This window comes from Lithobates pipiens, unplaced genomic scaffold (genome assembly GCF_037356315.1).
Source record: "Lithobates pipiens isolate NorthernLeopardFrog02 unplaced genomic scaffold, aLitPip1_a1.2 Scaffold_23, whole genome shotgun sequence".
NCBI classification, from domain to species: domain Eukaryota; kingdom Metazoa; phylum Chordata; class Amphibia; order Anura; family Ranidae; genus Lithobates; species Lithobates pipiens.
The window spans coordinates 53,455,483-53,482,624 of NW_027507785.1; the positions used below are offsets into that span (position 1 = coordinate 53,455,483).

The 27,142-nt window shown below is 48.3% G+C and overlaps 1 protein-coding gene across 1 annotated transcript in view; it reads right to left on the reverse strand.

Annotated features, from left to right (window-relative positions):
* LOC143927521 (netrin-4-like) overlaps positions 1–27,142 on the reverse strand; it is a 75,709-nt gene that overhangs the window by 26,658 nt on the left and 21,909 nt on the right. The window contains exons 2-5 of the mRNA XM_077451624.1: positions 25,554–26,089; positions 19,265–19,531; positions 4,886–5,012; positions 1,711–1,899 (exon numbers count right to left, since the gene is read on the reverse strand). Of these exons, the coding sequence (XP_077307750.1) occupies positions 1,711–1,899; positions 4,886–5,012; positions 19,265–19,531; positions 25,554–26,089 (1,119 nt within the window). The remainder of the gene's footprint in view (positions 1–1,710; positions 1,900–4,885; positions 5,013–19,264; positions 19,532–25,553; positions 26,090–27,142) is intronic.

The window sequence follows — 27,142 nt, forward strand, 5'->3', positions numbered from 1 at the left end:
CCCATTCCTTCCATGCACCTTCTCTTCTTCTCTATCCCATTCTTGCATACACCTTCTCTTCTTCTCTCTCCCGTTCCTACCATGAACTTCCTCTTCTTCTCTCTCTCTCCCATTCTTTCCATACACCTTCTCTTCTTCTCTCTCCCATTCCTTCCATACACCTTCCCTTCCTATCTCTCTCCCATTCCTTCCATGCACCTTCTCTTCTCTCTCCAGTTCCTTCCATACACCTTCTCCTCTTCTCTCTCCTGTTCCTTCCATAAACCTTCTCTTCCACTCTCTCTCCCATTCCTTCCTTCCATACACCTTCTCTTCTCTCTCCCTAATCTTTTTATACACCTTCTCTTCCTCTCTCTTCCAATCCTTCCTTCCATACGCCTTCTCTTTTTATCTCTACTATTCCTTCCATACACCTTCTCTTCCTCTCTCTCCCATTCCTTCCATACACCTTCTCTTCCTCTCTCTCCCATTCCTTCCATACACCTTCTCTTCCTCTCTCTCCCATTCCTTCCATACACCTTCTCTTCCTCTTTCTCCAATTCCTTCCATATACCTTCTCTTCCTCTCTCTCCCATTCCTTCCATATACCTTCTCTTCCTCTCTCTCTCTCCCTTTCCTTGCATATACCTTCTCTTCCTCTCTCTCCCATTCCTTCTATATACTGTTTATTCCACTCATTCCCGTTCCTATCGTACACCTTCTCTTCCTCTCTCTTTCCCCTTCCTTCCATAAACCTTCTCTTCCTCTCTCTTTCCCCTTCCTTCCATAAACCTTCTCTTCCTCTCTTCGCCCCCTCCACCTCCCAACCCCCTAACAAACTCATTTTACTATCTCCACTGGCACAACAAAATAAAGGTTTTCTTTCATCCAAAAATGACATATCAGATTTGGACGGACACCACTGAGTAAAATTCAGTCATCACAATTTCCTGGCTTTCTTCTCTCTCTTCTTTTTCCAGCACACATTTAATGATTGCGCTCTCCCTGCTCGTCCTTCTTACTTTGTGTTGCTTTCTTGTCCTTTGTTGTTGCAGATCATTTTCTGCATATGCATATTTAAATTCATTATTCTATATTTGTATTTATTTTCAAGAGCTTACAATCTTAGTTGGCATAGAGAATGATATAACGGACTCCTCTCCACTTCCTTGCTGTATTGCTTTGTACATTTTTCTTTATCTACCGCCCTCAACCCTATTATTATTCATATATATAGTGGATGCCTTATTCCTTTATCTGGCTATTTTTTCTCTTTATTTTCACCTGGTGACCCTGCCAATAACACACCTTTTGTCCTAGGGTGACAACACTTGCTGTGCTACCTATGATGGAGCTGTATTGTCACCCTAGGACAGGACTACCGACACCTTCCCCTTACATAGGGAGGGAGGTGGATGTGTAGTTCACAGTAGTTTGAGATATCAGTCCAGTGCACAGGGAGTTATAAGAACACTGAAAACCTGGCAAATCTTTATTATATACTTGCAGAAAAGGTTCTTAGCCTTAAAAAAGGAAAACGAATACAACCACCACATTTAAGGAGCGGTAAACTGCAATCTATTCAATTTTTTTACTTGGGTTTTCATACACTTGAAAACACCATAGGGCCATAAGGACCTGGTAGCAGTGTCTCTCTCACCACCTTCTCCTCTATATGTTTATTGCTGCAACCTCTCCACCTATCCAATACACGTCCATGCCACCTCTTACCTTTACATGCCAGTGGGGAGCTGATGGGTTCGGTGTATTCTCGGTAGTAGCCGCCCTGGCAGCGCTGGCAGCGGTACCCCTCCGTGTGGTGCTGGCAGTTCTCGCAGACCCCTCCACTCTTATTTCCGGAAGCAAGCCAGAGGTTGTGATCAAAGCGGCAGCTGAGGGCGTGATTGTGACAGCGACACCCTGCGAGTGATGAATATCATGGGCAAATTGTAGCTTAAAGAGACCCTGTCACCAACTAAAAACATTTCAAATAAAGCAGAGAGAATTCAAGAACTTTACATGCTTACATGCAGTGTTTCTTCATGCAATAAATTATATTTATTCACTCGTAATGTATCTTTGACCTAGTCAATTGTCTAGCACAGCCCCCTCCCTCCATGCATCTTATAGCCATTTGCTCTTCTGTGAGTGTCTATTTACTGTCAATGCTGGCCCAGCTCCTTCGCTCCTCCCCTCCCTACTTTTTATATACCTGCCAGGGGAGGAGCATTGGACAATACTATAGAGCAGCCATTCTCAACCAGGGTTCCGTGGAACCCTAAGGTTTCTCCAGAGGTGGCTAAGGGTTCCTTGAGCTGTGGCTGAATGACCTATCATGTGATGGTGCCCGCATAGTTCCAGGTCCAACACCGCTTGGCATAGCCAGAGCCATGTCTGTAAAGGGAGCATTCTTCTCACTGTCCACCACCAACGGAGGGGGCAGTTTCCCGAAGACCACCAATGGACTACTTTTAGCAGGGGTTCCCTGGGACCTGAAACTCTGGGGGTTGCCTCAGAGATTTTTTTGTTGATACTTTGTTGCACTCATGCACTGTATTAGTTGCCTCAGAGAATTTTTTATATTGATACTTTGTTGCACTTTGTTAGTTTCCTAATCAATCTGCATAATACTTTTCTCTGGGAGTTGCCTCAGAGACTTTTTACATAAATATTTGCATACTTGTTTATTTGTTGCCCAATTGACACAAATTTTAGTCCGGTGTTCTGGCAGATAGTGTCCTGCCATCATATAGCGACCGCCCCGTACTGCGCATGCGCAGTACGGGGCAGAAGAAGCTTCGAAAAAAATCTGAAGATGAACGGCGCCTGCGCCGTGAGTGGAGGTGGTAGCCCCACCATCCAAGCGGACATAGGGTTGGGAAAATTAGACGGCCCCTCGCGGGCGAGCTTGGCTCGGCCCGCTTCGGGCTCGGCTCTTTTTTATTCCTACTCTATGTCCACTTGGATGGTGGGGCTAGAACCTGGACTCAGTGCGCAGGCGCCGTTAATCCTCGGCTATTTTCGGAATCTGTGTGGCTGTGTACTGTGCATGCGCAGTACACAGAGGACACTATCTGATGGGGGACCTTATATGATGGGACACCGGCACTTTTGTATGCTGTTGATTTTTGATGAAGCAACAGTTATTGGCTTTACACTCCTTTATAAGGGTTGCTCTTTGGGAGTTTCACTTTTTTTCACTATTTTTTTGTCATTTCATTACACAATCTACTATATTGTTGATGCCAGCTGCTGATTTCTTGTTCCACCATATTTACTAGTAGCGCAACTTTTTTTTTTTACAGATATTGATTTTCCCTTTAACCACTTAAGGACCGCCTCATGTATATATACATCGTTATTTTGAAGAGGGATAACTCAGTAACGGCAGCAGCTGCTGCTACAACCGAGATATCCCTCTTTACAGGAGGCGGTCCTGTGTACGATAACGGTGGTCTCCGCGGCGGGGTTCACTGCGAGATCACCATTATGGACAGCAGGAGAGAGGCCACTCCCCTCCCGCCGCTCTCCCGCTCCCTCCGGAGCCGTCGGTAGCAGCGGAGGCGATCGGGTCCTTTCTTCTGCTGGGTATGGAGACGAGTGAGGCTAAGATGGCCCCCACTCGTCTCTATACCATAGGAGGGCGGAGGCGACGTCAAAAAGGTATATTTGTGTCATTTTTCAAATGTTTACATTCCTTGTAATAGGAATAAAAGTGATCCATTTTTTTTTTTTTTTTAAAGTGTAAAAATAAATAAAATCAAGTAAACTAAATAATAAAAAAAACTTTTTTTTAAACCCCCCTGTCCCGACGAGCTCGCGCACAGAAGCAAACGCATACGAAAATGGCAGTCAAACCACACATGTGAGATATCGCCGCGATCAGTAGAGCGAGAGCAATAATTCTAGCCCCAGACCTCCTCTGTAATGCAAACCTGTAGAATTTTTTAAAATGTCGCTTAAGGAGATTTTTGAGGGTAAACGTTTGACGCCATTCCACGAGCGGGCACAATTTTGAAGAATGACATGTTGGGTATCAATTTACTCGGCGTACCATTATCTTTCACAATATAAAAAATTGGGCTAATTTTACTGTTGTCTTATTTTTTTATTCAAAAAAGTGAATTTTTTCCCCCCCAAAAAAAAAGCGCGCTTGTAAGACCGCTGTGCAAATACGGAGTGAAAAAAAGTATTGCAACGACCGCCATTTTATTCTCTAGGGTGTTAGAAAAAAAATATATATATATATAATGTTTGGGGGTTCTAAGTAATTTTCTAGCAAGAAACAAAAAAAATGTTTTAAACATGTGAACGCCAAATCTGAAAAAGAGGCCTGGTCCTTAAAGCGGGAGTCCGCCGTGAGTCCTCCGTTTTTTTTTTTTAAAAGCCAGCAGCTACAAATACTTCAGCTGCTGACTTTTAAAATAAGGACACTTACCCGCCCAGCGCGCCCGCGATGTCGGCACCCGAAGCCGATCTCTCGATCGTCTCTCAGGTGCTGCCGCCGCCATCTTGGGTATGGGAATCAGGAAGTGGAGCCTTTCGGCTTCATTTCCCGGTTCCCTACTGCGCATGCGCGAGTCGCGCTGCGCAATAAGGATGGTCCCCGCTGTCTCTGGGATCCATGTGTTTCCCAGCAGGCAGCGGGGGACCTTTGGAAAGGGGCGTAGATTCTGCGGAAAGGGGCGTACCTTCTGCAGAATCTACGCCGGAAGTGGGTGTAGATACCTGTACTGTACAGGTACCTGCACCCCCCTCCCCCCTGAAAGGTGCCAATTGTGGCGCCGGAGGGGGGGAGGGTTCCAATGAGCGGAAGGTCCACTTTAGGGTGGACCTCCGCTTTAAGTGGTTAAATAACTATGAACATACAATCTCTCTTTACGTCGGCCATCTTTTCTGTACTCACTCTTGCACTCGTTGGGTGCTCCGGTTTTCCCATCTCCAGGCCTCCATGGGTGGTCGTTGTACAGAAGGGCGCACTGCTCACAGTGCTCTCCGGCTGTATTATGCTGACAGATACATTTGCCAGGGACCTGTTAAAAAAAAAAAAAAAATTATATTAATCATTTATTATGATCTGCCCCATAATTAGATTTTACCACCCATGTGAACAAGGCCTAAGATGTCTCATTAAGAGACAAGGCCTAGGTCTTCTATCTCAGATTAGGAGAGGTTCCCATTGACTGGCGGACAGATAGGGGTTGATTTACTAAAGGCCAACAGACGGTGCACTCTGCAAGTGTAGTTGCTCCAGAGCTTAGTACTTCACTTTGCAAAGAATACCCAATCACGTGCAAGGGGAATAAAAGAATAAACAGCATTTTTGCTTGCACGTGATTGGATGATGAAAGTCAGCAGAGCTTCTGCTCGTTTACTGAGCTCTGGAGCAACTGCACTTCGCAAAGTGCGCAGTCTATTTGCCTTTAGCAAATCAACCTCTATGTATCTTATACTTTTTTTTTTTTTTAAAGAGAAACAGTACAGAGGAGGTTTTAAAGTGGTTGTAAACCCTTACAAACCACTTTGACCTACAGGTAAGCCTAGATTAAGGCTTACCTGTAGGTCCAAGAAATATCTCCTAAACCTACAGGTTTAGGAGATATTTACCCGAAGACAGGCACCGCTGTCTACGGCGCGCACTGTACAGGCCGCAGATCGCGGCGATGTGCCTCGAGTGACGTCATCGCGGCTCCGGCGAATCACAGCGCCGGAGCAGTGAGACCCGGAAGTCACTCCGGGATCCATGGCAGCGGCGAAGATGAAGACGGAGGACCGCTTCGAGGGCTTCGTTCTCGGGTAACTTATTCATAATGAGCTAGTATGCTATGCATACTAGCTCATTATGCCTTTGCCTTGCAGGGTGTGTTCTTTAGTTTTTTTATTTTTTGCCTTTACTTCCTCTTTAACACTACAAATCGTTGGCCAATTTATGTCGAATATCCTACATAAAACCGATCACTATGATTAGCTGTCACAGTGATCACATGATCAGGATCCAGCAGTACAAGACCAGGAGCTGTCACTGATGCTGGGGACACGAAATTGTGCATGCTTCAGCACAAACACATGCCACATACACCATATTACCAAAAGTATTGGGACTAGGGTTTCTTCAAGTCAAATCCGAAACACTTTAGTGGCGCACAGCAATTTTTTTTTTCTATAGTATAAACTATACATATATTTTGCTATTAAATAACATTTCTAATCATATGAAGTTAATAACAAGAGTCCCCCTTTTACATCAGATTTCACAGAATTCCCTTTCACTGTAAGGGAGGACTCTGCAGACTCTGATGTAAGGGAGAACTCTGGGGACTCTAACATAAGGGATGCTCTGGGAACCCTGATCTAAGGGGGAACACTGAGAGCTCTGATGTACAGTGAGGACTCTGCTGTAAGGGGGGACTCTGTGACCTTTGGTGTAAAGGGGAACTCTGATGTAAGGGGTGCTCTGAGAACCCTGATTTGCCTTAGTGTACTCTCTCAGAGGCAAGAAAGAGAAGGGGGGAGACTTCAGTCACAGACAGGGATGGATGGTGAGCTCACTCGCCCCTTGGCAGTCAGCACCTCTCATCCAGATTTATCCGAGGCTGCCGGAATTTTCATTTCTGGCCCCTACTTTCCTTTTCTGAGGAAAAGTGCCAGGGGTTGAAGTGTGGGCAGACACACAGGGGTAGTGGCGGGAGGAAGAGGAGCAGATCGAGCCCTCTCTCCTCTCCCGTTTGTGTGTGTGTTGGGGGGTACTTGTTAGGGTAGTGCTAACTTTGGGCAGTGTAAAAGAGAGTGTAAAGCATCATACACACGGTCGGACTTTGTACAAACTTTTCTGTGGACTTTTGTACAAAGGGCGTGGTCCACAAGTTTGTATTGCATACACACGGTCGGACTTTTTGACAACAAACACGAACGTAATGACGTCACAACGTACTGACGACACTTCAAAAGAGGACATTCAATGACTCCAGCGCCACCTTTGGTGAACTTCTGTATTGTAGTCTGATCTTTTGCATTGGTTCTGAGCATGCGTGTTTGTACCTTGTACAAAAGTCCGATGCTTTTGCGTACACACGGTTGGACTTTGCTCCATCGGACTTTTGTTGCCAGAAAGTTTGTCCGTTCGCACAGCCAACAAAAGTCCGATGAAAACAGAAAAAGTTTGTCTGATGGAGCGTACACACAGTCGGATGTTGCTCCAAAACAGCTAATTTGCATGTTTGTTGTCAAAAAGTCCGACCGTGTGTACGGGCCTTTACAGACACACTCAGCTTAAGCAACTGCAGTCAGAAACCCTGCTGGGAAGTCACAGTCCGGTCTGAATAACGTGTCCGGGTTTGAGGCAATCTGAAACCTGCACGCATGATTCCAAACCCGAACTGTCCGGGTGAATCCGAGACAGGTGGCAACCCTAATTGGGAAACCTGCCTTTACACGCACATGAACTTTAATGGCATCCCAGTCTTAGTCCGTAGGGTTCAATATTGAGTTGGCTCCGCCCTTTGCAGCAATAACAGCTTCAACTCTTCTGGGAAAGGCCGTCCACAAGGTTTAAGAGTGTGTCTATGGGAATGTTTGAGCATTCTTCCAGAAGGGCATTTGTGCGGTCAGGCACTGATGTTGGATGAGAAGGCCTGGCTTGCAGTCTCCGCTCTAATTCATCCCAAAGGTGTTCTATCGGGTTGAGGTCAGGACTCTGTGCAGGCCAGTCAAGTTCCTCCACCCCGAACTTGCTCATTTACACTATATTGCCAAAAGTATTTTGCCACCTCATCACTCATCCATGTCTTTATGGACCTTGCTTTGTGCACTGGTGAGCAGTCATGTTGGAACAGGAAGGGGCCGTCCCCAAACTGTTCCCACAAAGTTGGGAGCATGAAATTGTCCAGAATGTCTTGGTATGATGACGCCTTAAGAGTTCCCTTCACTGGAACTAAGGGACCAAACCCAACTCCTGAAAAACAACCCCCCCACCATAATCCCCCCTCCACCAAATTATTTGGACCAGTGCAAGGTCCATAAAGACATGGATGAGCGAGTTTGGGGTGGAGGAACTTGACTGGCCTGCACAGAGTCCTGACCTCAAAAGGGGTTAATAGTATCCACTGGGACAGACTAGGGGGGGCGGGATGGGATTATCATCTAATAGCAATGGCTTTATGGGCCATGAATAATGTTTCCAGTAGAAATATTCTTCTGTAGTTTTAGATCTGCTTTCATTTTTTGATACATCTCTATAGAACATTTAGTAGCATTCCGATTCACTTGATGTTTGGGATGAAAACGTGGAACTTCCCTGTAAATCGGCCCCAAAAAAGATCAGTTCCGGACGCTCATTGTTCCCTTCCATTATATTAATCTGCAGCTAGCAGCGGGCAGTGGCAGCATTGGGTGGCACCCCCCCCTCCCCCCCTCTGCGGGCACAGCCAGCCCCATGTCACTGTCTGGGATGTGTTTTTTTCTGGCATTGAACCTTTTTTTTTTATTCCAGCTGCTCTTTGAATTGCCGACCCAACAGCGGAGCTGCGCAGTGCCCGGGGGTCACCCAGCCTGGCACAGCCTAGATCAGATACTTTGGAAACCCTGCTGGGGATTATGGGGGGGGGGGGGAGGCACAAGATGTTTGAACAAGAGATAACTTTTAGAAATGGAGGAGGGAGACAGAAGGAATGTGAGCAAATCCACCAAGGAACGGCTCTGTGCACAAACAAGGCTCACCTCGGGTGACCCGGGGACACGCAGCCCGAGGATCGGTCATATAGTATTATATACAGCATCGCACAAAAGTCAGTACACCCCTCACATTTTTGTGAATATTTTCTTCTATCTTTTCATGTGACAACACTGAAGAAATGACACTTGTCTACAATGTAAAGTAGTGAGTGTACAGCTTGTATAACAGTGTAAATTTGCTGCCCTCTTAAAAATAACTCAACACACAGCCATTAATGTCTAAACCGCTGGCAACAAATGTTAGTACACCCCTAAGTGAAAATGTCCTAATTGGGCCCAAAGTGTCAATATTTTGTGTGGTCAACATTATTTTCCAGCACTGCCTTAACCCTCTTGGACATGGAGTTCACCAGAGCTTCACAGGTTACCACTGAAGTCCTCTTCCCCTCCTCCATGATGACATCACGGAGTTGGTGGATGTTGGAGACCTTGCGCTCCTCCACCTTCCATTTGAAGATGCCCCACAGATGCCCAATAGGGTTTAGGTCTGGAGACATGCTTGGCCAGTCCATCACCTTTACCCTCAGCTTCTTTAGCAAGGCAGTGGTGGTCTTGGAGGTGTGTTTGGGGGCGTTATCATGTTGGAATACTGCCCTGCGGTCCAGTCTCTGAAGGGAAGGGATAATGCTCTGCTTCAGTATGTCACAGTACATGTTGGCATTCATGGTTCCCTCAATGATCTGTAGCTCCCCAGTGCCAGCAGCACTCATGCAGCCCCAGACCATGACACTCCCACCACCATGCTTGACTGTAGGCAAGAAACACTTGTCTTTGTCCTCCTCACCTGGTTGCCGCCACACACGCTTCACACCATCTGAACCAAATACGTTTATCTTGGTCCCATCAGACCACAGGACACGGTTCCAGTAATCCATGTCCTTAGTCTGCTTGTCTTCAGCAAACTGTTTGCGGGCTTTCTTGTGCATCATCTTTAGAAGAGCCTTCCTTCTGGGATGACAGCCATGCAGACCAATTTGATGCAGTGTGCGGCGTATGGTCTGATCACTGACAGGCTGACTCCCCCCCCCCACCGCTTCAACCTCTGCAGCAATGCTGACAGCACTCATACCTCTATTTCCCAAAGACAACCTCTGGATATGACACTGAGCACGTGACCTCAACTTCTTTGGTCAATCATGACGAGGCCTGTTCTGAGTGGAACCTGTCCTGTTAAACCGCTGTATGGTCTTGGCCACCGTGCTGCAGCTCAGTTTCAGGTTCTTGGTAATCTTCTTATAGCTTAGGCCAAGGGTAGACCACCTTGGCCTTCCAGCTATGGTGAAACTACAAATCCCATAATGCTTCTGCCTCTAGGAGTCATGCCTGTGATTGTCAGGGTCTTGCAATGTCTCGTGGGACTTGTAGTTTCAAAACAGCTGGAGGGCCAAGGTTGCCTACCCCTGGCCTAGACCATCTTTTTTCTGAAGAGCAACAATTCTATTTTTCAGATCCTCAGAGAGTTCTTTGCCATGAGGTGCCATGTTGAACTTCCAGTGACCAGTATGAGAGAGTGAGAGCGATAACACCAAATTTAACACACCTGCTCCCCATTCACACCTGAGACCTTGTAACACCCTGTAACGAGTCACATAACACTGGGGAGGGAAAATGGCTAACTAGGCCCAATTTGGATATTTTCACTTAGGGGTGTTCACACTTTTGTTGCCAGCGGTTTAGACATAAATGGCTTTGTGTTGAGTTATTTTGAGGGGACAGCAAATTTACACTGGGGCAACACGACTTCCAGCATGACTTTGGGAGGCAACTTGGACACGACTTGAGTGTGAATCACAGTGCAATTTGAGGCAACTTACAAGGCAACGTGAAGTTGCCTCCAGGACAGGGGACTTTGCCAGTGGCCAATCACATAATAATCAGCCCTGTGGGAGGGAGGGGTTTGCCTAGAAAACTATGTTTACTTCCTGGAAAGTTGCTTCAGTTAAGACGGGGGATCCGACTTGGAGGCAACTTCCATTGAAATCAATGGGTACAAGTCGCCTAGAAGTCGGATTGAAGTCGTACAGGAACCTTTTCTGAAGTCGGAGTGTGTGCATTAAGACGGCTCCATTCACTTCCATTGATTTTCTCAACCGTGCGACTTGAAATCGGATCCCAGGTCGCCCATGTGTGAACCGGCTCTTATACAAGCTGTACACTCACTACTTTACATTGTAGCAAAGTGTCATTTCTTCACTGTTGTCATATGAAAAGAGAGAAGAAAATATTTACAAAAATGTGAGGGGTGTACTTACTTGTGAGATACTGTGTGTATGTATATCTTTCCACTCCTGTAACAGATGAGCTTACAATCTAATGTCCACCATCATACACTCCTATATGAATGGAAATTGATAAAACCAGTAAAATATTTCTAGGCTATAAAAAAGAGCACTACCGAACCTCAAATTCAGTCCCGGTGACAGTGGTCATAGGGACAAACATTAGATACATTATTTTTGTCCCAATGATGTCATCACTGGGTCTCTGTGTCATCACTGTGATATGTGATGCACACATATCACAGTTGGTGGGAGGTACCAGCAGGGGGCTGTACATGGTTTCCTGAAAACATCGCAGCACCCGGCCTCAGTTCTCCTCTAAAGAGCCCTCAGCCCTGATAGGTGGGTTGATGTCAGTCTGGAGGAGTGGGCATTCCAAGGTTGGCTTAATTTGCAGGCAGACCACCCTAGGTGATGCTGAACCTCTATGATCTTTGATAGTTGGGGGGACTGGGGTTCAGCATAGAGGTGCAGGTGATCCTAGGCAGGTTGTATTTGCATGTAGACCACCCTAGGTAATGCCCACATGTGATACTGAGCCTCCATGATTGTACAAACTAAAATCAATGAATGAAAGGGGTGGGCCAGGGACAGTCCGGTTGGGGAGGAAAGGATAGCTGGATGTCCTACGGCCAGGAAATGAGGCAGGTTCTATCTGACTTGCTGCAGCTTCTAACTCATATATAAATTTTTTCCTCTCTACTGCCTCCTTCCCCAACCCTCAAAAACAGGCACTGGATACCCCCATACTTAAAGTGGTTGGAAATCTCAGACATGAAATATGAACAAAGCACATCCCTCTGTAGTGTGTACTTGTCTCAATCCAGAGCACTAAGTGTAATTTCTGTCTGCTGCCTCCTTCCTCTGCTATAAGCTCTGCTGTGTCACTTCTGAGGAGTTTTCCTGACACCAAGAGAAAAATGGTGACAGGGAGGGCACAGTCTGTTCCTGTGTGCTGTGTGAATGGGGAGGGGTTGTCCCTTCCCTCCAATCAGCTCTCAGAGCTCTCCTCACTGATGTAACTTCAGCTCTCCGCCCCCTGCTTTCCAGAGCTGAAAGATCCTGTGTAAATTCTGCACTCTGAATGGATGTTGGGGAAAGACTGTTGTAGATAAACAGGTACAACGTATGTAGGATGATATGATTCATCTCTGTGTATCATCAGGCCAGTCACTTCACTGGGTGGGGGTTTACAACCATTTTAAAAAGCCCTTGCTGGACTTCACTAATCTTAATAACCCATCTCCTTGCTCCATTTACTTTCAGGCCGGGTTCACATATGTGCGAACTGGATGCGAGTTTTCCCTGCATCCAATTCGCATGACACGCAAGTGTGCCTGGCGGCTGCGGTCCGCATTCCAAAAAGGTCCTGTGTGTCTGCGGATCGGGTTCAGGTGCAAATTCTGGCATAAATTGGCACCTGAACTGGTGAACATGGAAGCACCGGACCCCATGCTGGGAACCGCGGCATATGTGAACCCAGCCTCAAACTTGAAAGCCTGGTCTACAACCATCTGAGCTATCTCCTCCTTATGAATAACCTTCTTCACCCATTTCAGTATGGATATTGCCCACAACACTCCATGGAAACTGCTCTCCCGAAACTCACTAATGATTTACTAAAACGAATGGTCAATGGTACTCCTACTCTTTGACCTCTCTCCTGCCCTTGATACAGGTGCCCATCCTCTCCTTCTTAAAAACTCAATTTCTTTGGCCACCGTAACTCAACTCTTTTTGGTTCTCCTTTTAGCTATCTCACCGCACCTTCAGTGTCACCTACAAATTTCTACCACCTCCTCTACTCTTGCTGTTGGGGTCCCCCAGGGTTCTGTCCTTGGACTTCTTTTAACCTCTATGTGCACCTCCCTCCTGAGTCAGTTGATGGCTTCCAATACCATTTCAATGGTGATGACAACCAAAACTATCTTCCTACCCCTAAGCTCACACCACCAGTCTCCTCACACATCAGTAATTTGTTAACAGACATATCATTATGGATGTAACACCACTTCCTCCAACATTTCAAAACTCTATCAGCAACCTACTAAACCAGGGGTCTCCAAACTTTCCAAACAAAGGACCAATTTACTGTCCTTCATACTGTTGGGAGGGCCAGATTGTGACCATTGGGAGTAAACAATGTCTCATGTGGTACTCAGTTTCATAGTGCCTGTGGTCAGTAGGAGGAGGAATAGTGCCCCATCATTGGTATCAGTGGGAAGAATAGTGCCCCATTATTGGTGTCAGTGGAAGGAATTGAGCCCCAGCGTTGGTGTCACTGGAAGGAATAATGCCCCATCGTTCATGTTAGTGGAAGGAATAGAGCCCCAGTGTTGGTGCCACTGGAAGGAATAATGCCCCATCATTCATGTTAGTGGAAAGAAGAGAGCCCCAGTGTTGGTGCCACTGGAAGGAATAATGCCCCATCGTTCATGTTAGTGGAAGGAATAGAGCCCCAGTGTTGGTGCCACTGGAAGGAATAATGCCCCATCGTTCATGTTAGTGGAAAGAATAGAGCCCCAGTGTTGGTGCCACTGGAAGGAATAATGCCCCATCGTTGTTATTAGTGGGGGGGGGGGAATAGTGCCTTATCAATAGTTTCATTGGAACGAATAGTACCCCGTCATTGTCGTCAGTGAAATAAATATTACCAGCCACTATGGGAGGTTGAGTGGCACTGCTGGCCACTATGTGAGGTTAAGGGGCATTGCGGGCCGATATGGGAGGTTGAGGGGCACTGCAGGCCACTATGGGAGGTTGAGGGACACTATGGGAGGTTGAAAAGCATTGTGGGCTGTTATGGGAGGTTGAGGGGCACTGTGGACCACTATGGGAAGTTGAGAAGCATTGTGGGCCGTTATGGGAGGTCGAAGGGCACTGCAGGCCACTATGGGAGGCTGAGGAGCATGGTGGGCCACTATGGGAGGTTGATGGGCATTGCGGGCCGTTATGGAAGGTTGAGGGGCATTGTAGGCCTTTAAGGTTGGGGCGGCAGCATGAGAACTGAAAGGCACTATGGGAGGTTAGGGGATCTGCTAGCTAGATGCCTGGTAGAAGAGAGGCCACCGTCTGACAATGGGCCACGGGCCGGTGGTTTACAACCACTGCTTTATATCTACCATCAACTATGTAGTTCAAGGGCCTGCCTGAATTATTGATACTAACTGAATAAGTCGCTTAGGGTTGTCCTCGTATTATATAGTCCTGGTAACTCAAGGAAAGATTGTTTATGCAAGAAGGAAAGAACAATGTAGTCATAAACAGCAACCAATTGATCCAACTGCAGAAATCTATTCCAGGTAATCGGGTTACTTTCATTTTGTGCATCATTACTGCTCTTTCCATGCTCCTAATTCGAAAATATTAATGTGTTATAAAAGATAAAACGTCTGGAAACCCTAATAATGAACCTATCCAATTTTCTCCATTGTGGTCAATTATATCTACCATGGAAAGTGTTTTGTTATATTTATTTGAAACATGCACACAATACCTGTTGATCTGCCAGAAATCTTGTGAGCTGATAACTTTTGGGTAGGCAAGACCTTTTGAGACACCTTTTGGCGAAGGCAGGGCCACCTTGGACCACCTTTTGGAGAAGGCAGGGCCACCTTGGGCCACCTTTTGGAGAAGGCAGGGCCACCTTGGACCACCTTTTGGAGAAGGCAGGGCCACCTTGGGCCACCTTTTGGAGAAGGCAGGGCCACCTTGGGCCACCTTTTGGAGAAGGCAGGGCCACCTTTTGGTGAAGGCAGGGCCACCTTTTGGTGAAGGCAGGGCCACCTTTTTGGAGAACACAAGGAGCCACCTACACTAAGAGACTGGTTATCCTATTACACGGATGATGTTCCCTTCATACCCTACACTGATGGTCATCAGTGGTCGCCATAGGGGTTACTAACTAAAATTGGAGAGTGCAAAATCTGGTGCGGTTCTGCATGGAAACCAATCAGCTTCCAGGTTTTTTGTTCAAACATTAATTGAACAAGCTGGTAGCTGATTGGCTACCATGTACAGCTGCATAGTAAATCAACCTCAGTGTGTTGGACCACTGCTTCCACATAGAGCAGTGATGGCAAACCTTGGCACCCCAGATGTTTTGGAACTACATTTCCCATGATGCTCATGCGCTCTGCAGTGTAGTTGAGCATCATGGGAAATGTAGTTCCAAAACATGTGGGGTGCCAAGGTTCGCCATCACTGACATAGAGCATGAGTCCCACTCTGTAGCTGCTGGCAGAGGGCAGGCTTTTCTACTCGGGCTGTAGCTGCTTTAAAGCCCAACTCCGGGAACTTTCCCCCATGCAGTGAGGCTGTGCCCACACTGCATGTGTGAACTGCTAATTTGTTCTAGGGATGAGTACACAGTTCATACTTACCTGTCCCGCCATCAGCTTTCACACTTGCAACACAAAGTCGCATGACAAGTCAAAACACATTTATTTCACCTGCAGCCGTTCCAATAAATGTGACTCAAGCCGCAGCGACTTGAAAATAATTTCCTGCATCACTTTGATGTGATTTCAATGGGACTTAGCCCCCCGTTCACACCGATGCGACTTTGAAATCACGCTACTTCAGTGCGATATAATATCATACGGGGGTCAATTCTAGACAGGAGCCAATTAACTTCCCTGCATGTTTTTGGGATGTGGGCGGAAACCCACAGGGAGATTATGTAAACTCCATACAGACATTGTCCTTGCGGAATGGCGACCAGGAGCCCCAGTGCTCTAAGGCAGAAGTGCCAAAGTGGGCCATTCCTGGGCAATATGTGTTGGTGCGACCGCTTGTAGTCTCCACCAGGGATGCATGTGAATGGGTGACAACACAAGAGAAATACTGGGAAACAGTTGTCAACCTATACAGGAACGTGCCTGAACATGGACGTTTCTGGCAGGATCACCATGAAATATTTTAATGAATATTACAGATTTAAAAAAAAAATTGGAAGTGACATGGGCATGGTAAAGCTTTTAGAGATTTTAATGGATTGGGTTTAGATCTACTGTAAATACAATGTGGATGGCTGGTAAGGCTTGGTCATAGAGCGGCGGATAAGGCGGCGGTGGGCGCGCTGCCAGCTGGGTGGTATGCGATGGGGGCGGGGGGTGATGGAGGGGTTTAGCTGAGCCCAGCCACCCCTTGGCTCTGGAGGTCAGGTTGTGCCAGCTTCCCCCAGGGCCTCATGCTCAGTGAGTGTGACAACACTGGGCTCAGCTGACCGAATTATCGCTAACACAACACGGGTTGCCATTTTCTGTCTCGTAGGGCAAAACAAAAACTACTAATACCGCTGATATACAGCGCCAGGACATCAAACTGATGTTATCATGACATGACACACAGCTGAAGCCTAAAGTGAGCAAACACATTCCTGACCGATAATTCAATTAAAGAAGTTCCAAGTCCAATTACTAAAATCTCATACGACCTCTACTATGTTCATCTCAATCTTTATAAATAGGGATCTTTTATTACCTGGTGATCCTGCCATGAAGGTCCTTGTTCAGACACATCCTACTATGGGGTGACAACACTTGTCCTTGTTTTCCCTTTGTGTTCCTGTGTGGTCCTCCCAATGGGGACTACCAACACATATTGGGCAGGTGTGGTCCATCATTGACACTTCCTATCATGGTATGACAACACTTGTCCTTGTTTTCCCTTTGTGTTCCTGTGTGGTCCTCCCAATGGGGACTACCAACACATATTGGGCAGGTGTGGTCCATCATTGACACTTCCTATCATGATATGACAATACTTGTCCTTGTTTTCCCTTTGTGTTCCTGTGTGGTCCTCCCAATGGGGACGACCAACACATATTGGGCAGGTGTGGTCCATCATTGACACTTCCTATAATGGTATGACAACACTTGTCCTTGCCTTAGAGTTGTGTTTCTGCCTAGTCACTCTGTTACATGGATCCCCCCCGATGGAGACTACCAACATATACTGGGTAGGCATAGTCCACCATTGACACCTCATATTACAGGGTGATGACACATGTCCTTGTCACCGATTTGTATTCCTGTGTTGCCCTGTCATAGGCACCCTTGATAGAGACTAACAACACACTTTCGGCAGGCATGGTCCACCATTGACACTTCCTTTTATGGGATAACAACACATATCCCCGTCTTGTGTTCTTGCGTTGTCACCCTATCACATGTACCCCCCCAATGGAGACTACCCACACGCATGGGGAAGGCATGGTCCACCACTGACAATTTCTGTTATGGGCTGACAAAAGTGGTCCTTGCCTCAGATTTGTGTTCCTGCCCTAGTCACCCTGTTACATGCACCACCCAATGGAGACTACCAACATATATTGGGTAGGCAATCCACCACTGACACCTATTACAAGGAGACGGCACTTGTCCCTGTTACTCATTTGTGTTCCTGTGTTGTCACCCTGTCACATGCACCCCCATGGAGACTACCAGCACATATTGGGCAGGCATGGTCCACCGTTGACACAACCTGTTACAGGGTGACAACACTAGTCATTGCCTAAACCTTGCTACCCATTTGTGGTCTTGTGTTGTCACCCTGTCACATGCACCCCCCCCCCCCCACAATGGAGACTAGCAAGGCATATTGGGCAGGCATAGTTCACCAATGACACCTCCTGTTATGGGTTGACAACACTTGTCCTTGTCTCCCGTTTGTGTTGCTGCGCTGTTACCCTGTCATAAGCCCCCCGCCGATGGAGACTACCAACACATATCAGGGAAGGCATGATCCACCATTGACACAACCTGTTACAGGGTGACAACACTAGTCCTTGCCTAGTCCTTGTTACCCATTTATGGTCTTGCGTTGTCACCCTGTCACATGCACCCCCCCCCCCCAATGGAGACTACCAACACATATTGGGCAGGCATGGTCCACCGTTAACACTTCCTGTTACAGGGTGACAACATTAGTCCTTGTCTCCTGTTTGTGTTCCTGCCTAGCCACCCTGTTACATGGACCCCCAATGAAGACTACCAACATACATTGGGTAGGCAATCCACCATGGACACCTATTACAAGGAGACAACACTTGTCACTATTACTCATTTGTGTTCCTGTGTTGTCACCCTGTCACATGCGCTGCGCTTCCCCCCCCCCCCCCCCCATAGAGACTACCAACACATATTGGGCAGGCATGGTTCACCATTGACACCTCCTGTTAATGACACTTGTCCTTGTCTCCCATTCGTGTTGCTGTGCTGTCACCTTGTCATATGCACCCCCCCCCCCCCCCCGATGGTGGCTACCAACACATATTGGGCAGGCATGGTCCACCGTTAGCACTTCCTGTTACAGGCTGACAACACTAGTCCTTGTCTCCTGTTTGTGTTCCTGCATTGTCACCCTCTCACATGCACTCTACCAACACATATTGGGCAGGCATGGTCCATCGTTGTTACTATTAAGAAGTCTGTCCAGAGCAATGATGTGCAGCTGACACTGGAGCGAGTGCAGACAGTCAGGAAGTGGCTAAAAAGAGGCTGGAGGAGTTTAGCAACACTGAGAAAGGAAAAGCATAAAAAACAGGTTTTCTCTTTCGCTTATGTATGGTTGAAGATCAGCCATACAGAAATGGGAGCTGGAGGTGGCAGCATAACCCACAGTTGATCTTCAGTCAACAGCAGCAATTTTTGATGCACGAAAGAGAAAACAATTTTACAATAAGTATTAAAATTCTGCTGAAAGTTTTATTAAATGTTGTTAAAGTTGAATTCCTGGGCAAAAGAGCGTTCATTTAAATAGTCAATAATAGCCAAAAAGGATATACATGTCTTTTCAAACCCAGATATTACCCTGTAGAGGTAGCAGTGACATCATCACTGTGCTGTACATAGTCTGTGCAGAGAGCAGAACTGTGGGAGGGGCCCAGCAGACTCCACCCAGTACAGGCTGCCTACAGGAAACTACAGGAGGGGGGCGGAGACAATTCCAGTCACCCTGCACAAGAGGAGAGAGAGAGAGAGAGAGAGAGCAGAGAGCAGAGCTGTGGGAGGGGCCAAACAGGTCCCACCCACCACAGGCTGTCTGCAGAAAACTACAGGAGGGGGGCGGAGACAAGACCAGTCTCCCTGCACAAGGAGAGAGAGCAGCAGTGAGCAGTCTTTATTACAGGAAGTCTCACACTGGGATTACTGCACAGATCTGGAAGAAATACACAAAGCTCACAAAGATTGAAGGAAGACTACACATGACTTCAATATTTAGACAACATTTGCTTATCCCGGAGTTCAGCTTTAATGTTTTCCTGGACTCACCATGGTGTCCACACCGGCCACGTTCCCAGCTTGCTCGCATTCCTCGGCGTGCCCGTTGCAGAAGCAGCTTCCGCGGACGATGAGGTCGTAGATGGCATAATGGGCGAATCTCTGTGGCTTCTCCAAGGACCCGGGCACGCTTTGGCAAGGACATTCCTGTCTCTTTAAAAGGAGGAGCCGGAGGTTGGTGATTTTGAGCTGATCCTGGGCCTGGAGGCTGTAGGGATCTTCGATCCTGTTTGCTGGAGTTATGGCACGAAATATCACCTGCAGGAGAAAGGGCAAAGTGCTGAATCAACACAGCTATATATATATATCAATCATTTGGAATAAATAAAGCCAAGCTGTTGCCCATTGCAAAAGATCCTTAGGGCCCCGTTCACATAAGGCGATTTCAAATCAAGGCAGAACGGGCAACATGCAGTTGGGTGCTATTATTCTCAATGGCACCCAGTGGAGGCTGGTGCTAAACTTTTTTTGGGGGCGGGGGGCAGCAAACAACCTCCCCCACCCTCCGAGGTCCGCACTCACCCCTCCAGGGTCACGGCACCGCAGCTTCCCTGGCTTCTCCTGGATAACATGGTCTTCTTTAGATCTGCCTCCTGTCCTGATAGGCTGGGAGGAGAAGCCAGAAACTGATAGAGAATATTGATTCGCTAATGTCACAAGTGGTTGGGTTTCCGGGCGCAGTCAGGGCCGTCTTTAATGCAGGGTAAAAGGTGCAGCTGCCCAGGGCCCTGTCATTGTTGTGGGGCCCAAAGCAGCTGCCTCATACTTGCCAACTATCCCAGTCCCTTGTCCGTTGAAGTTTTAGTCCCGTGCTGTGTCCCGATATCTCAGTGTGAAGTTATGTTACTAATGCTGCCCAGCTCTGCCCTATTGTATACAGATGACTCACCTGCAGACCCTGTGTTTACATGTAAATAACCGGCATTGATATGTAAATAGCAGCACCATTAATATGTTAGTAGTGTTGGACCGTCTGCATTGATATGTAAATAGAGGTGACATTCATATGTATATCATGCCTCCATGAGAACAGTCTAGAAACCAATCAGTGAGCAGTACTAAAGTGCAGTAACCTCTTGTACCAATCAGTGCGCAGTATTGATGTACAGTAATCTCTAGCAACCAATTAACAAGCAGAAGTCACGTGCTGTGACCTCTAGCAGCCAATGAGCAGTAATGATATGCTGTATCCTCTGGCAAACAATCACAATCACTGCTTGATCTTATTCACTAAACTGATTTTGAGTCTAGCTGCTATTTATTGTATATCTCAGAGCAGGTGGAATTGCATGGAGGGGGCCCAGAAAATGTCTGCCCAGGGTCCAATCAATAGTAAAGACAGCCCTGGGTGCAGTGCTCTGCGCCCCAAGCCCTCCCTTTTTTGAAAGCCAATTAGGCTCTAATCATGTGCTTGGAAAAACTCATAGAAAGACCCCCGCATGCAAACTAGGGGGGCAGCGCCCCTGCCCCCGTTGTGGACCGGCCGTCACTGACGGTGCCCCAATCGTAGTGCAATCCTGCCCAATTGTCGCGCAACAAAATGGCACACTTAAAAGCTGAGCTAAGCTTGCCTCCCAAAAAAAGGATCAGGAGCTTCTTTTCAACAACAAATGCACGTAGGGCCACTCATTGAAATCACTGGGTTGCCCTATGCGCGACGTGCATTTCGGTGTTTAAATAGCACTTTAAAAATCACAAACAGGAACACTAGTTCCTGCTATCCGAGGTCTGGATGGGGCTAAAGCTGACCGTCAGCCAGTTTTAAAAATAGTGGAGAAGAGTTAGAACCTCTGTCAGCTTTTAATTCCAAAAAATTCTAACGAATGCAGCAGCCACATCAAAGGATTTCCCTGATGAAGGGGGAGCGTGTTTGGCCCCAGAAACGTGTTGGCCTTATTTTGCTACAAATCAATGTTATCATTAATTTACCTTGGACTCTTGGACATTTGTTTGGTGCTCTCATTGGATTGTATGTGTGTGTTTTTTGGGGATTTTCTTTGCTGTCTGTGTCCCCATTAGAAGATTTTCCCTCAATTCCTGTGCTGGTGACATCCTATTACAAGCTCAGCCTCAAGTCTAGAGCTTCTGGTTTAAATCCAGGCAGGGCTTTTAATCAGTAGGTACGTGGGGGAATGCAGTTCTGGCACCTCCAACACTGAATGTATGTAATGGTGATGGGGTGTGCTGGGGGATTTATTGTCACTAGGAGGATCTATTGTTGCCCAGAGATCTATTTTTTTGGCAGGTCTTTAGCTGCTGGGAGGAACTATTGTTTCTGGGGGATCTATTGCTGCTAGGAGGAACTATTGTTGCTGGGGAGATCTATTGTCGCTGGGGATCTATTGTTGTGGCAGGTCTATTGCTGCTAGAGGGAACTATTGTTGCTTGGGGGAGCTATTGTTGCTGGGGAGTTCCATCGTTGCTGGGAGATCTATTGTTGTGGCAGGTCTATTGTTTCTGGGAAGAACTATTGTTACTGGGGGGAATCTATTGTTCCTGGGGGGAATCTATTTTTGCTGGGGGATCTATTGATGTGGCAGGTATATTGTTGCTGGGAGTAACTATTGTTGCTGGGGGAGCTATTGTTGTGGCGGGACAGTGCTCTGAGGTGGGTAGGGGTGGAGACAAGGGACGGTGCTCTGAGGTGGGTCAGGGGTGGAGACAAGGGACAGTGCTCTAAGGTTGGGGAATGGAACCAAGGAGCAGTGCTCTGAGGTGGGTAGGGGGTGGAGACAAGGAACAGTGCTCTGAGGTGGGTAGGGAGTGGAGACAAGGAACAGTGCTCTGAGGTGAGTAGGGGGTGGAGACAAGGGACGGTGCTCTGAGGTGGGTCAGGGGTGCAGACCAGGGACAGTGCTCTGAGGTGGGTAGGGGGTGGAGACAAGGGACAGTGCTCTGAGGTGGGTAGGGGGGTGGAGACAAGGGACAGTGCTCTGAGGTGGGTAGGGGGGTGGAGACAAGGGACAGTGCTCTGAGGTGGGTAGGGGGAGGAGACAAGGGACGGTGTTCTGAGGTGGGTAGGGGGTGGAGACAAAGGATGGTGCTCTGAGGTGGGTAGGGGGTGGAGACAAGGGACAGTGCTCTGAGGTGGGTAGGGGGTGGAGACAAGGGACGGTGTTCTGAGGTGGGTAGGGGGTGGAGACAAGGGACGGTGCTCTGAGGTGGGTAGGGGGTGGAGACAAGGACAGTGCTCTGATGTGGGTAGGGGGTGGAGACAAGGAACAGTGCTCGGAGGTGGGTAGGGGGTGGTGACAAGGAACAGTGCTCGGAGGTGGGTAGTGGGTGGAGACAAGGGACAGTGCTCTGAGGTGTGTAGGGGGTGGAGACAAGGGACGGTGTTCTGAGGTGGGTAGGGGGTGGAGACAAGGGACAGTGCTCTGAGGTGGGTAGGGAGTGGAGACAAGGGACGGTGTTCTGAGGTGGGTAGGGGGTGGAGACAAGGGACGGTGCTCTGATGTGGGTAGGGGGTGGAGACAAGGAACAGTGCTCGGAGGTGGGTAGGGGGTGGTGACAAGGAACAGTGCTCGGAGGTGGGTAGTGGGTGGAGACAAGGGACAGTGCTCTGAGGTGTGTAGGGGGTGGAGACAAGGGACGGTGTTCTGAGGTGGGTAGGGGGTGGAGACAAGGGACAGTGCTCTGAGGTGTGTAGGGGGTGGAGACAAGGGACGGTGTTCTGAGGTGGGTAGGGGGTGGAGACAAGGGACGGTGCTCTGAGGTGGGTAGGGGGTGGAGACAAGGACAGTGCTCTGATGTGGGTAGGGGGTGGAGACAAGGAACAGTGCTCGGAGGTGGGTAGGGGGTGGTGGCAAGGAACAGTTCTCGGAGGTGGGTAGTGGGTGGAGACAAGGGACGGTGTTCTGAGGTGGGTAGGGGGTGGAGACAAGGGACAGTGCTCTGAGGTGGGTAGGGGGTGGAGACAAGGAACAGTGCTCTGAGGTGGGTAGGGGGTGGAGACAAGGAACGGTGTTCTGAGGTGGGTAGGGGGTGGTGGCAAGGAACAGTTCTCGGAGGTGGGTAGTGGGTGGAGACAAGGGACAGTGCTCTGAGGTGGGTAGGGGGTGGAGACAAGGGACAGTGCTCTGAGGTGGGTAGGGGGTGGAGACAAGGGACAGTGCTCTGAGGTGGGTAGTGGGTGGAGACAAGGGACAGTGTTCTGAGGTGGGTAGGGGGTGGAGACAAGGGACAGTGCTCTGAGGTGGGTAGGGGGTGGAGACAAGGGACAGTGCTCTGAGGTGTGTAGGGGGTGGAGACAAGGGACGGTGTTCTGAGGTGGGTAGGGGGTGGAGACAAGGGACGGTGCTCTGAGGTGGGTAGGGGGTGGAGACAAGGACAGTGCTCTGATGTGGGTAGGGGGTGGAGACAAGGAACAGTGCTCGGAGGTGGGTCAGGGGGTGGTGGCAAGGAACAGTTCTCGGAGGTGGGTAGTGGGTGGAGACAAGGGACGGTGTTCTGAGGTGGGTAGGGGATGGAGACAAGGGACAGTGCTCTGAGGTGGGTAGGGGGTGGAGACAAGGGACAGTGCTCTGAGGTGGGTAGGGGGTGGAGACAAGGGACAGTGCTCTGAGGTGGGTAGGGGGTGGAGACAAGGGACAGTGCTCTGAGGTGGGTAGGGGGTGGAGACAAGGGACAGTGCTCTGAGGTGGGTAGGGGGTGGAGACAAGGGACAGTGCTCTGAGGTGGGTAGGGGTGGAGACAAGGGACGGTGCTCTGAGGTGGGTAGGGGGTGGAGACAAGGGACAGTGCTCTGAGGTGGGTAGGGGGCGGGGACAAGGAACAGTGCTCTGAGGTGGGTAGGGGGTGGAGACAAGGGACAGTGCTCTGAGGTGGGTAGGGGGTGGAGACAAGGGACAGTGCTCTGAGGTGGGTAGGGGGTGGAGACAAGGGACAGTGCTCTGAGGTTGGTAGGGGGTGGAGACAAGGGACGGTGCTCTGAGGTGGGTAGGGGGTGGAGACAAGGGACAGTGCTCTGAGGTGGGTAGGGGGTGGAGACAAGGGACAGTGCTCTGAGGTGGGTAGGGGGTGGAGACAAGGGACAGTGCTCTGAGGTTGGTAGGGGGTGGAGACAAGGGACGGTGCTCTGAGGTGGGTAGGGGGCAGGGACAAGGGGTGACTCTGAACAGGGAGTACCTGCACTTATACTCTAAAAAAAATCCCTGAGTCCAGGTAATGTCAGTGTGCATCACTCCATGCAATCCTCTACCCAAGTCTTTCATATACAGAAACCCTGATATATCAAAGTAAAGAAGTGAGATGGTGTTCCAGTATTTCTAAAGCAGCTCTCAAGCAAACAAAGAGCCCAAACTTGGCCCTCCAAAGTTTCAAAAAGAGAAAGCAAAGCCCAGACAGTTTAGATAATGTAAATTTTAAGCAGTCAATGCATTTTCGAGAAGTGCCAAATGGTCTGCTTGTCTAATATATGCTGTTTCCAAAATTAGAACTCCAGTATTCCCAAACTTTTATTGCCCCAACCTTCTAGTATTGTTTTTTTTTTTTGGACACGTAGCCAAGCTTTGCAGAAGCTTTTGGGTGTACATAAGGGCTGGACAATTTAATATGGAATGCCGGAGAAATCAGAATTTTTTTTAGGAGCCAGCTCCATTACCAACAACTAGATAAAACCTCAAAAGTTGGCACCAGCTGTAAGCTTTAAGAAGCATTGGCTACCTGGCTCTTGGGATTTGTCCAGCTCTGGTGTGTATAATGTATGGGGACCCATTAGGTGGGATTATATGTACAGAAGTAAACATAGAAAGGTAAAGACCAGGGGGTCTCCAAACTTTTCAAAGGGCCAGTTTACTGTCTTTCAGACTTTAGGGGGGCCAGATTGTGGGCGGGGGTAGAAAATGTCCCGGGCCCAGCATCAGTGAGAATAAACATGAGCTCAAGGTTGGAGGTCAATAGGAGGAGGAGTGGTAGCCTATCATTGGTGTAATTGGGAGGAACAGAGCCCCATCATTGGTGTCAGTGGAAAGAATAGTGTCCCATCATTGGTATCAGTGGGAGGAATAGTGCCCCATCATTGGTATCAGTAGAAAGAATAGTGTCCCATCATTGGTGTCAGTGGGAGGAATAATGACCCATAGTTGGTGTCAGTGGGAGGAAGTGCCCCATAGTTGATGTCAGTGGGAGGAATAGTGCCCCATCTTTGGTGTTAGTGGGAGGAATAGTGCCCTATTATTGGTATCAGTGGGAGGTCAAATAGCACCCATATATGTATTTATTCTATGCATGCAGTTGATTGCCTGGAATTCTGCTTTAAATTGCATGGAAGACTTCTTACCTCCCCTTTTGTACAGGGCCAGGAGTCTGAATACCTGGAAGTACACCGCGCTCCCTCCTCGAACATGTCATCTGCCAAACCAAAGGTGGCCGTACAGTTATTTGCAAAGTATTTATAAGCCCTCCAGGTCTTGCCGTGGTCCCCGGACCTTTCCAGCACCATGGCCGCTGGGCGCGGAGACTTGAACACCATGATGACATGAGTCAGGTAGAACTCTGTCTCAAAGTCCAGCCTTATCTCCTCCCGGAGGACACCTTGGGCAGACTGCCACCAAGTCGCCGGACTTGAGAACACGTCATCTGTCATGTGAGCAGGTAGGTGGGAATTCTCAGGCTGGTTAAGGCTACACTTTGTGCACTGGGGTGGACCACAGGAGACCGGGGCCTTATTGAATAACTGGTCTTCGGTGTAAAAGCAGTAGAGTTCACTGGCGTCCATTCCGCAAGTGGTGAGCGTGACCGGTGTCCGGCCAGTTGCAAGGTTCCCAACCGGTGGGTTACAAGAGTGTCCATCACAACGGTGCAACTTGGCTGCATCTGTAGCAGTGAATGGAAACATATAAAAATTACCATTAAGGAAAAAATACATAACAGAGTAAATTAGTATTACTGAGAAATTCAGTAATCATATAAAATCGCTGGTAAAAAGCATTTATACTTGTACACACTTGACATTACCCATTCAGGGGTCTTGTTTGGTGTACCGACTACCATTGTCCTCTCGTCCTTCCAAGTTAAAGTGTATGTAAGGCCAAAGGTTTATTTTTTTTATTTAGGATAGACTATGGAATGGTTGACGCCCCTGTCAGGTTTGGAGTTCACTACCAGTGGACTAGTGGTGCACTAGAGTGACTAGATGACACGTGGACTATCTAAGGCCAATCATTTTTTTTTATTTACTTAAGACAAAGTATGGAACGGTTAAAGCCCCTGTCAGGTTTGGATTGCACTACCAATGAAACGGTAGTGCACTTGGAGTCACGAGGTGCACTGGAGTCACTAAAAGACATGGACTGGAAGTGCACTTGGAGTCACTGGGCATACTGGAGTCACTAGAGTAGAGGACACATGGGCTGGGAGGGCATTTAGAGTTACCAGGGCCGGACTTTCCATAAGGCTTGACGGGGCTCAAGCCCATGGGCCCCGTCCAATAGGGGGCCCCGCGAGCCCTGCCTGTTAATTCTTTACACTAGGACGGCAATTTTTGTTTACTTCCCCGATGCGTGCCGCGGGCGCGCATGGGGGAAGCTCTGTGTCGGCAGTGTCCCATGGACACAGCCAATCACAGATCATGCTAAATGGCCAATCACAGCGGCCATTTAGCACTGATCTGAGTATCCAATGAGAGATGATCTCATAAGATCATCTCTCATCGCCGGCTCTCCCCCTCACAGAGACAGCCTGTGAGGAGGGAGAGCGACGTGCAGCTCGTGAGTAAAAAAAAAAAAACTGTGGAAAATAAAGTGCTGTCACTAGTGCCATGATAACCTGTCCCCAGTGCCATCTGTCCCCAGTGCCACCTGTCCCTAGTGCCACGTATATGTGCCATCTGTCATCAGTGCCACTGCCACGTATAAGTGCCATCTGTCA